The sequence below is a fragment of the Chiloscyllium punctatum genome, chromosome 2, assembly GCF_047496795.1.
Source record: "Chiloscyllium punctatum isolate Juve2018m chromosome 2, sChiPun1.3, whole genome shotgun sequence".
NCBI classification, from domain to species: domain Eukaryota; kingdom Metazoa; phylum Chordata; class Chondrichthyes; order Orectolobiformes; family Hemiscylliidae; genus Chiloscyllium; species Chiloscyllium punctatum.
Window position 1 is genome coordinate 131,471,720 of NC_092740.1, and position 12,403 is coordinate 131,484,122.

The following is a 12,403-nucleotide window of genomic DNA, read 5'->3' on the forward strand; positions in this document are numbered from 1 at the left end:
GAAATTGACTATTTGGTTTTAAAGATAAATGGCTTTAATGATTGAAGTTCCACTGTTGCCGTTTAAGCAAGTATTTCAGAGCACTCACAAATCCAACAATGAAGTGTTTCCTTTTCGTCAAAATATGCTGAGCATCTTGCCATATATTCTCATTGACAATGCAGGCCTGACAGAAATCGGCCTCTCAGTGGGATTCACTAAGTCATGGGGCAGTGGATCCAAATGAAGGAGCTCCAGCAGGAGGCGAGCAGCAAGTTTTCAGTGTACCTGTAACGAGTGACTGCGAATGTAAGTGCTCATTAGTCTCCATCACGTCCCGTCTTAGCACTGGAATCAGTCTATGACATGTGATCTACAACATGTTCGCCCAAGAATCTGAAACATATGCAAACATCATTGAAGCATCTGTTTTGAGGCAAGTCAAGGTAAGAAGTGGATTCAGGGTTTCTGGTCAAATGTGAGACAGCTAGCTGCAGGAAGTTTTCTTTTTTTTAACAAAAAAGGCAGGGACACATCGGCCAGTGACTGATAAATCTTTAATATAAAAATTGTACAAGAATTCTGATACAAATTACAAGAGGTATTTGGACAAAATATGAATAAAATTCCATTTACATCCCAAACCCTTATGCATTTTATGCAAAAAACAGAGACAGTATATAGTACAGAAAGTACAAGGAGGACAATTTCAAATAAAAAGAGGACTTTTCTCCAAACTACTAAATGGGAAAAAAAAACTTGTCTTGTTTTTCAGTACATACAGTATTTATGAAACTACCAATGTCATGATTATTAGATCAAAGTGAAGCAGGCTTTTCAATTCCCCAGGTACAGCCATACTTTGTAGAGCATACTGTGACTACTCAAGCATTAGAAGCAGTGCATCAACTTTCACATACAACAGAGCAAACAAACTGAAAACATCATTAAACAAGAGAATTACAATGAAAAGTTCGTTGAAATGAAGCAATGAGGATTTAGGATTTTTAAAAAATCTGTTACAGTCCTTAAACTGCAGCCAATAATAGAATGGACTTTCTTCGCCATTAACTTGTATGTCGCGAAAATACATTAATATGTAATTACAAACAAAAAGACTTGAAGGTGTGTATTAGCCCAGGTCCTGCCCTGTCCATCACATCTGTGAGCACGTCAGTCTGGGAAATCATTATCCCGAAAATACAGAAACAACTACTTGCCTAAAAATAATTGCTTTAGATTCATAGCTGTATAATATGTGAGAAACACTTAATACTACAACGTGTAGAATACAGTTCTATAAGTTATTAGGAGTCTTTTTTTTAAAGTTAATTTTTCGTAATATCAGCAAAAAAAAATTGAAGAAGTCTAGTACTTGTTGGTTGGAAGTCGCCAGAGAACTGAACTATACCCCTGTGAATAATTTTTAAAATACTGGAACAAAGCGTAGGTGTTGAGTGAAGTCTTTATATTGCGGCTCAGGAGTGTCTTTGTTTAGCTTTCAATGGCAGCTCTTTTTCTCTGCTCAAGATGTGATGATTTAGTTGTAATACCGTCGGGTCTAAGTGACTCTGCATAAACATTTCTGGGATTCGGTGAGGGTGACTGGGCTGGTATTAATAACTACTTTTTGAGATATGCGTTCTTGCCTCTGAACACTTTTGCATGGAATGACAGTGATAATGCTGTGGGTTATCTCAGACAGAATGGGCTCTCTTTTATAAATCCAGACACGGAATTAATTAAAGCCAGTGCTGGACTTGCAGCCAGAGGTCTCAGAATCTCTGATGTCGGAGTGTGACATTATCAGACTTGGGTCTGCATTGGACAATGGGCGCATTCTGAAGTGTCAGCAACACTGGCGACAGGCGAGACTATTATTACACCTGCAAATCTCCCTGTCCTAAATAAGTTACCATGATAGATTCGGGCTCTATTGATGCCTTTTTAAACTCATTTGCACTGTTGCCCGTGAAGTTTGTGATGGCATGAGGCTACAGTGTTGTTCCAGAGGGGCAAAGATCTCACCCACCCTGGGTGGCACCTGCGTGGCCGTGAGCAGCACAAGCATCTCAACATTGCTTCACAATGAAGTCCTATCGACTGTGTTCCGCAGTGGACACGCCAGCTCCGAGTACCCCATCATTCTGCACTCTAATCCACTGCAGCTTTAAAGACAGACAAGAGCTGTCAGCCGCAGCATTTCTCCGTGGAGCTTTTGCCTAACAAGTCATCTTGTTACTGTCTGTCTACTATCAGCCAAGAGCAGCTCTGGCAGCCCCTGGGTTGCAGCGAGACAGCCTCCCAAACTTCGAGCTGGGACCTCCGATCGCTCACCGCATTGCAGATGCATGCATCAGTAAGCTTCAGGGACAGGCTGAGTTCCTGTACTCAATTTTCCCTTCACATACGATAAACAGGCAATTACACATCCTCTTGTACTTGATGGCCGCATGCTGAACTTAAGTGTACACTATTAGTCTATGTCCCAGTAGGGGCGGCTGAGTAAGTGTGTGGAGGAGCTGAAGAGGGTGGGGGTGTCGATGCTAGAATGTGTCAGAATCTTGCCATCAACATTTACATCCTTCAAGGCCATAGCGTGACACATGAATAATTAGAACTGAGGTTAAATGACAAGGAATACTAAATACTTTCAATGTTCCAGCATTATATTCCCTGGTTTGTTCAGCATTTGCTCTGGTCCAATACATACTAAATACCCACTTTTCTGCAGTACAGCCTTTGTCTTTTTCTAACATCAGATTGTTGAGAAGCAGTTGTGACACTCTCGAATAAAAATCCCAACCACAACACTGAAGAAAGCAGCTTATGGGAAGCTGAAGATTACAAATCCAACAATCCACTTTGGCAAATTGATCCAAGCGAAAGATTTTTGTGCAAATACAAAATTAAGCAAGTTTATAAAATGCACGAGCAAGTTCACATATATACATATATATATACATAAAACACACTGTTCAAGCACCGAAATGATACATGAGGAAAGTAGCCCTAATTTATTTTTTTCGTGGGGGGAGGGATTGGGGCGGGGCGGTGTGCAGAGTGGGCTGCTTCAGAACGGAACCAACCGCTTAAGAAATGCGTCAGTATTAATAATTTTCACCTTTCACCAATGCACATGACAATGATTCTCAGACATCCCAGTAGTTTGGCCGCACGCAGAAGTCCGAATAAGTCAGTCTCCGTACAATACTATGTGGTAACAATTGCAATCAGAGGGGTCCAAAAACTTTCAAAATACGTAACAAGGTAATATAATACAAAATGGCTAATTTGCGGGGAGGAAGGTGAGTGGGAAGAAGATGTCCTCTCCCGTGACGTTATCCAAAGCACCAAACATGAAAACAAATTAGACAGACGCAAAATGTTCTTTATGTCTGGTCCTCTTCAGGCAACAGGATTTCTCAGTCATTAACTATTTTAAGTGCGTCCACCGTTGCTTTTTTTAAAGTTTCCATTTCATTCAGGCTGAAACCGTGTCTTCCCAGCCAAATCTTACATGATTAAAAAAATACACCAGCAGATTCACCCTGTCCTGTGTGAGACCAGACGCCCGACTAGAATAAACTTGCTGAATTTTAAGACTAAGAGTGCATGCTATTCACTAAGACTATAATTGTTAACAGTCTGAGAATTTTAGTAGTCAGTTTGATACCAAATCCCTGGAACTTGGCAGTAGCTTACAGTTCAAAGTCCCTCCACTGTTGAAGGGACCTGGACAACTTTGGACCAGCCTGCTCTCAATGGTAGGAAACTTGCAATATCACAGTTCTATCATCACCCACAAATTTCTTTGTTTTGATGTTGTGACTTGTTCCTACTAACCACATTAATGTATACAATACCTATTAGAATCGATTTTAAAGTCAAAATATTATGAATTAAGAACAGTGCCACGGTTCCTTTGTTTAAGGGTCATTCTCCAGTTCTAAGTCAGTGTTTGGGTGCTGACAAGAAATTTCCCACTTTTTAATACTTCAGTTAACGCATGCTTTACATGTTCATATAATATAGATTGCAATCTACAACACTCTTTAATTGTAACACTATGCCCTATACCACATATCCCACTGAAAAAGAAACATTTATGTTTGGGTTCGTCGTTAGGAAGAAATTATGTTTAAAAATACCCCTCCTCTGTTGAGTGCTACTCATTGAAAGATTAAGCTCCCGGAAACAACAGAACAGTTCTTTGGGCAATCCAACTGCGATCAAAATTTGTCACAGCGCGAGAACCTTTACTGGAGAATGACCCCAAATGTCTCTTACATTATTCGAAATGCGCGCACACTGGTCGATTACAGAGCGTGTAACAAGACTCAACGCCTACAAAGTTCTTCAGTGATTGATAGGTTCGGAACCTGCAGGCCTCCCGAATTTTGATTTTGTTTTCGGACAAAATTTTGCTCTCGGTATTTAAGCAATTGCATCCCAACAATGAAAGGTCGTGTTTTTTTTACGGCTTGCGATCATCTATCTTCCTTTCGGAGCCTGTACAAAGCCAGCAGTACTTAAAATAAGTCTGTAAAATAATACTCAAGCTTATTTGTCGTATGGCTTTTCAGCAAGTCATGTGCTGGTCACAATGGGGATTATCTTTTGGAACTGAATGGACCTCCTAAACATTGGGGGCAGGGACGGGGCATGACACCAAAGAGGGCGAGGTTGGTAGCTAAGAACGAGAATTGTATAAATGACATGACATATATTATCATAAAATGCTGAAAGCGCGTGACTGAATTCAAGTACTAATACTACAGACACTATTTATGCTCTCTGACAGGATACTGCAGCATGCCAGCAGTTCCATGCCGAGTTTCCAATAAGTAATTAAACAAGCTGTGTTTCATCATATTTTGTTTTACAGCGAAAATAACAAAGAAAAGCGAGAAGGGTCAAACTGCTCAAGAACAGTCTGCTTTCCACACCCATCCGTACCTTCAGTAACAGGAATCCTTTCCCCAAGATTTTACACTCTGACAGGACAAAAAAAGAATCAAACAACCAACCATCAATAAGAGTGTAATACTGATGAGCCAAAGGCCTTATTTCAATTTATTTAAGAAAGCATTCTTCTTCAGCTAGCTGTTAGTGCAGAGGTCCCTGTAATAATAGGTTCCTCAACCATCAATTACTTTCGATGTGCTTGACCTTTGGGTCTGTATTCCTTGGAATGGAATAAAACGGTTTTGGCCAAATGAACACCGTCAATTCTACATTTAACAACCAAACTTCCTTTGGAAGATATATTCTGCAAAGATAGAATTATCTGCAATAATTAAATATGAGGGGCACAAGTTAAAATGAGTCATCACTGTGAATCAAGTTGAAGACTTACATTTCTAGGTGCATTGAAAACAAAGTCACCAGAGAAGACGACTGAAGTAAGAGATACAAGGGGTCTCTTGAGAAACCAAGGGATTTGGTAAGATATGAAAGATTGGATATGAAAGATTGAGGGCAAAAGGCCAGGAGGTAGGACAAGTCAGGGAAGTAGATTCAGAGGTCAAGGAAGTAGGGTCAGCAGCCAAAGAGATGGGGTAAGAGGTCAGGGAGGAAGGGCAAGAGACCACAGAGGTAATGTTGGAAGGTATTAATAAGGAGGAAATTATTTTGATGTTTCTTGATCTTAAAATTGAATCCCCTGTTCTAATGAGTTAACTGAGAATCCTTTTGGAATGGGAATCTGGACTCTGGTAACTACTCCAATTTGACACTCAGATATTCATGTATAACTAGATCCAAATAATATCAACTGTAATGTTTCTTTTGCGATTTACTTTTTAACATGAAGGCATTGTTTTGAATTTCCCAACTGTCAAGTGTTTGTAGTAAAGCCATAACATTTCTATATTTCTGTCTAGGGTCCACTGTTGGGAGATTTTCTGAAAAGTTTAATGATTTGTTTTTTCTAATATATATATTTTGAAAAGAAACATTTCCAAAAAGGTGTCATGCAGCAGGGGTATAGCAACCACTGTTCCAGATTCCTTGATATTGACAGTTTACTATTGTTAGATGCACATCCCTGTAAATTAATGGGCACAGAGCTTTATCTGATCACAACGAGCTAGTGACTCTAACTTTACTGTTCACATCTTACAAATTGCATGAACGGTTGGTGACGTACTAGAAGAGTGTAACAGATCTAATTTGTGAGTTCCATAAATCTTCCTCAGCAACTTGGTGCTCTTTTATTGAGCAATGCGTTCTAAAAGGACCAAGTGTCATTGAGACTGCTGATCTCACTGTCTTTGTATCCTTTGTATCCTCTGCCTTTGTGCAGAGAAAACAAAAGCCCAACACACCTGAAAAAATATTGTGATCAAAAAGAGGCAGGAAGGATCAGGAGATATGCAAAGACCTATTCATTTTCAAATAGCCAAATTGATATAGATTAGTACTACCATCAGAATCTCTGATTTATAGAATACCTGAGAATGATGGCATATGCTAACATCTCATATCCTACAAACGTTTCCTAATGGGCAGATTTGAAATGCAGCAACAACCTGTGTTTATTAAGCACCTTCAGCATGGCGAACAATCCTAAAGCACTTCACAGGGGTTTTATCAGACAGAAATTCAATACATAGCCACACAAGGAGTTATTAGTGGGGTTGATCAAAAGCTCGATGAATGAAATTGATTTTAAGGAGCATCTTAAAGAGAGGGAGCAAGAGAATCAGAGAGGGAATTCCAGAGCTAAGGGCATAGATAATTGAAGGCAGGGACACCAATATGAAATTTGACTTACATAGATGTGATTATTATTAGCAAGATTAGAGGGCTGAGGTGGTTCCAGGGTGTAACAGGTTAGAGATAGGTACTAATGTATTCTCAACTCGGAGGATTTTTAATAAAATGTTCCTGTCTTTAAGGAGAGACCCATGAAGAAGTTCACAAAAGACAGTGCAGTATTTTTAAACATAATAAAGGCCAGACCAGCTGTTCTACGTTATAAATAGGGACACAATGAGAGCTGAAAAATCGACTGATTTTAACTCACATGGAACAAAGCAACAAAAGGAGGCCATTCAGTCCCTTGTGTCTATTCAAACAGTGTGCTATACTACTGTTTATCTGTACCTCAACTCCATCTACTGCCTTGATTCTGTAATGCTCAGACCCCTGCCTAATGATAAACTACCAATCTTTATTCCAATATTTCCAATTGAACATCCCCAGTCATTCCACCGTTACTAAACTGCAACAGCTTCTTCGGAGAAAGAGTTCCAGGTTTCTACTGCTCTCTGTGTGAAGTGTTTCCTGACATCACCCCCCAAACAGTCTGGCTCTAATTTTACGGTTATATAACTTTATGGATGTAAAGAGTAAAGTTACAAAATGGCATCATATGCCCAAACTCTGCTCAGGAGACATACCCTGACGCTGTGTGACAAATTAAAACAAGTGGGAATTTTTACTTTACAAGTTCTATGTTGCCGATTTTGGAAATTTCACAAAGCACAAAGATTATAAAAAAAGAGGGCCTTGGCTTATCAGGATGACAGTATAATAGATTTACATCATTGGCCTTTTAAGGGCACAATATTTACAAAATAAGCCGCCATGCTCAATCAAAGTTTCTTTCAAAAGCTGACAAGTAGTTAGTACACAATGACAATAAGAAGGTACTTTTATTTTGCAGGCAACAGTCACAGTTAGTTCAAATTGTCTCTTTGGAGATGAATTAAGCGTGAGCATTTCAATAAGAGCTGGGGTTTCAATCTACAGAGCTGAAACAATTGCTCCTTGGGTCCGAACCCCAGGTTAGAGAGCAAAACTGCAGAGTAAGCACCTGATGTCAAAAAGGCTTGGCAGTTTCCACAGATCAGGGCCACCTGGAGTAGAGACCTGCATTAATCTATGGAGGTGAAAGGAACATTTTTGTGTAGGTTAGGGTTCTGGCTATGTCGATTCCGGCTCCGCAGAGAGGAGAACATCATGTTGCAACCAGGGACCTTGCACTTATGCATTTCACGGAGATGGACTGTCTTATAGTGAACCCTCAAAGTTCCCTTGTTGCTGTACATTTTGTGGCAGATAATACACATGATTCCACCATTGCTAGTTGATGCCGCCTGCAGTAAGGAGGCTTCTAGGATTTCATGACTTGAACCAGCAGCTTGGGACTGGGCCTCTGCTCTATGAGTGGATTCACCACTGTCGCTGGCCCCATCTATTTCATCCAGCAGAATCCCCTCATCACTTTCTGCCTCTGATTCCCGTGAGGAGTGAATGCTGCTGCTGGATTGAACACTAGAAGTGGTGCTGAGATCTAACACCATGTAATCATCTGCTGTGACCCTTGCATAGCCATTGGTGTGAGAATCTTCCGTTCCCGGTGAACTGGCTTCTTCCCGCATATCTAGCCCAATTCCATGGTGCCCTCCATAGATCTTGGCCAAGAATTCTTCACGGAGATCCTTGGCAAGTGGTGGAGCTGGATCCAAGCCCATTTCATCCAGTTCTTTGGTCAGAAGCTTACGGTGAAGGTTTATGTTGGCGCTGTGTCTGGAAAGAGCAAGAAGCGTGTCTGTCAGTACAGTGAATGGCTATTGCAGTCGTAGAGCACTAACCTGCAACAGAATTTAATAAGTAACAAGACTAGTAAATAACATGAATAATGAAAAAATCTATAAGGAACCCAGGGGTTGTTCACTATCTCCCATCCGTTCGCTTTTAGAATTTGAGAATAATGGTTAAGCAAAACTAGAAAGCACAGAAAATAGTCATTGCTACTCGATCTAAACTCTCCCATGCAGTAAATTTCCAATCTCAGGAATGCTAGTGGGAACAGTTGCAGTATTTTACTATTCGAAGGAAGGGAGATTCAAATGGATTAGGTGACTTGCAGTTTTATGACTTGTATAGTCACTTGTTCTGTGCAACCACGCAAAGTCCAAGATAACATATAGTTTGAATAAGTGGCCTGATCGCTGATGGTTTTATTGACCATTTTCCATGGAAAGGAGTTGTATTCTCTTTTATTCGTTCATGGGTGTGGGCATAGCTCATCTCTAATTGCCCAGAAGGCACTTAAATGCCAATTACATTGCAGTAGGTTTGGACTCTCATGTAGGCCAGATCAGATAAGGATAGCAAATTTTCATCCCTAATGGGCATTAATAAACCAGATGTGTTTTTAATACAATTGTCAGAAGTGACTTGGTTATCATTCGATTAGCTTTTTATTCCAGATTTTTATTGAAGTGAAATTATAAATGATTTGAATGTGAACATAAGAGGTAAAGTTAGTAGGTTTGCTGATGACATCAAAATTGGAAGTGTAGTCGACAACGAAGAAGGTTACCTCAGATTACAACAGGACCTTGATCAGATGGGCCAATGGGCTGAGAAGTGACAGATGGAGTTTAATGGTGCTGCATTTTGGGAAAGCAAATCTTAGCGGGGTGTATACACTTAATGGTAAGGTCCTAGGGAGTGTTGCTGAACAAAGAGACCTTGGAGTGCAGGTTCAAAGCTCCTCGAAAGTGCAGTCGCAGGTAGATAGGATAGTGAAGATGGCATTTGGTATGCTTTCCTTTGTTAGTCAGAGTATTGAGTACAGGAGTTGGGAGGTCATGTTGCAGCTGTATAGGACATTGGTTAAGCCACTGTTGGAATATAGCTTGCAGTTCTGGTCTCCTTCCTATTGGAAAGATGTTGTGAAACTTGAAAGGGTTCAGAAAAGATTTACAAGGATGTTGCCAGGGTTGGAGGATTTGAGCTATTGGGAGAGGTTGAATAGGCTAAGGCTGTTTTCCCTGGAGGCTGAGGGGTAACCTTATAGAGGTTTATAAAATCATTAAGGGCATGGATATGATAAATAGACAAAGTCTTTTCCCTGGGGTGGGGAAGTCCAGAACTAGAGGGGGTAGATATAGGATAAGAGGGGAAAGATTGGTCTCTTTTATAAGGGGCAACTTTTTCACACAGAGGGTGGTACATGTATGGAATGAGCTGCCAAAGGAAGTGGTGGAGGCTAGTACAATTGCAACATTTAAACGGCATTGGATGAGTATATGAATAGGAAGGGTTTGGAGGCATCTGGGCTGGATGCTGGTAGGTGGGACTAGATTGGGTTGGGATATCTGGTCAGCATGGACGAGTTGGACTGAAGGGTCTGTTTCTATGCTGTACATCTCTATGACTCTAAATATCAACTTCTGCCATGGTGAGATCTGAATCCATGCCCTCAGAACATTAGACTGGAATTGTGAATTACTGGTCCAGTGACATCACCACTACACCACTGCCTTGTGCTTTGTAAAGTAAAAATGCACTCACACAATTGACCAAAACATAGAACTGAAAGGTGTTTTTTGCTATTTATGTTTTCAACGACTGAAAATAAACAATTTATGGGGTATCTTGAAAATTGATAAGCACCCAGAATTTTGGAAAGTCCCTGATGCAAGCTTTCCAGTAGGATATATGACATTTGTTTATGCTCTGTTTAACGTGGGATGGAACTATACACTCAGACTGTCAGATATTTAAGCAGAACACTGGTACAATTGACTTTCCCCCAAATTCAAATCACAAGAACCCCCATGAATGAAACCTTTTTTTTCGGTTCAGGACAAGACACTGTGTAGGAGTCTATTTCAACTTCACTATTCTGTAATCACCAATGACATAATGCAGTCAAATAAGTCTGATCATAACTACTGTTATATGTTCAGCCAAACTCTCACAAAAAAATGTAATTCTTCGTTCTAATCCTGAAAGGATTACAATATTTAATGTCCCCAGAGTAAAGAATCCTCATAGAAAGAATGATCATAACAGAATCAAACTTTTCATTCATTTTGAGAGTGAGGAACGGGGGTCTGAAAGAATATTAAACTTAAATAAAGGCAATGACAAAGATATGAAGGTAGAGTGGTGAGAATGGAATGGGGAAAATAGGTCCGAGGGAATAGATTATAGAGAAGATGTCTCAGGAGGTATTTCATAACTCTTAAGGAAGATATATATATTGAAAATGAAAGGCTCTGTGAGATAGATCCTTCATACATGGCTAACTAAGAAAGTTAAAGATGGTACAAAGATTGTGAAAAATCGTGGTAGGCTGACAGAGTTTTAGAAACCAGCAACTGTTTACTGAGATATAATGAAGGGAGAAATTAGCCGATAAGAATAAACTAGCAAGAAACATCCAAACACCGTGAAAGCTTCTACAATACATAACATGGAAACAGTAGCATTAAAGTAAGCATTTATGGATGAGACTGAGTACTAATAATGGGAAACAAAGCATAGGAGATAATTTGAATAAGTATGTTGCATCTGTGTTCAAAGCAGAAGACAATAAAACCATCACAAGAATTGGAGCAAAATCAAGATGCAAAAAGGTAGGAAAAAGTTTAAAATAAACACTACCACTCGAGAAAAAGTCCAAGAAAAACAAATGGGTCTAAAGGTTGGCAAGTCCCCTGGATTTGGAGGTACAAATTCTATCATCTTTAAAAAAAGTGGCTACAGAAATAGTGGATGCATTGTTTGAAACCAATGATCCAGAAGATTGGAAATTCACAAATGTGACAATTGTATTCCAGAAAGGTGTGAGTCAGAGAGCTGAAAACCAAAGGCCAGTTAACCTCATACCAGTCATTGGAAAACTGCTGGATTCCATTATTATAGAAGCATTTGCAAGACATTTAGCCAATCACACAAAACACATTCAGAAAGGTATCACACAGAATGTTATTACACAAGTTAACAGCCTATTGTATTAACATAATATATGGTATTAACATTAATAAATGATTGGGCAATTAACAGGAAACATAAAGAAAGGATAAATGGGTCACGTTTAGGTTGGCAAATATAAATAATGGATTGTCACACATATCAGTGCTGGCCCCAACTATGTTTTTAATTAAGTCATAGATGTGGGCATCACAGGTTGGGCCAACATTTATTGCCCACTCTTCAATTCCCTTGAAGGTGTTAGTGAGCTGCCTTCTTGAAACACTGTAGTCCATTTGGTGTAGTTAGAAACACAATGACATTAGGGAGGAAATTCGGTGGTTTTGACCCAGCAACACTGTGGAACAGTGATCTATTTTGAAGTCAGGATGGTAAGTGGTTTAGAGGCAAAATTGACAATGGTGATATTAACATGTATTTGTTAGCTTTGTCTTTTTAGATGGCAGTGGTTGTGGTGCTATCTAAGGATTTCTGGTGAATTTCTGCAGTGCATTTTGTAGCCAGTACCCACTGCTGCTACTGATTGTCAGAGGTGGAAGGATTGAACATGTGGACGTGGCAACAATCTGGCTGCTTTGTCCTGGATGGTGTCAAGCTTCTTGAGTGTTGTTGGAGCTACACTCATCCAAGAAAGTGGGAAGTATTCCATCACACTCCTGACTTGTGCCTTGTAAATGGTGGA

At 39.8% G+C, this 12,403-nt stretch overlaps 1 protein-coding gene across 21 annotated transcripts in view; it reads right to left on the minus strand.

Moving 5' to 3' along the window:
- Positions 1 to 532: 532 nt before the first annotated feature.
- The window catches only part of bnc2 (basonuclin zinc finger protein 2), a 583,190-nt gene continuing 571,319 nt past the window's right edge, over positions 533 to 12,403 (minus strand). For all 21 annotated transcript variants that reach the window (XM_072589035.1, XM_072589041.1, XM_072589036.1 and 18 more), the window contains one exon: positions 533 to 8,517. In XM_072589035.1, the coding sequence (XP_072445136.1) occupies positions 7,863 to 8,517 (655 nt within the window). In that variant the 3' untranslated portion in view covers positions 533 to 7,862. The remainder of the gene's footprint in view (positions 8,518 to 12,403) is intronic.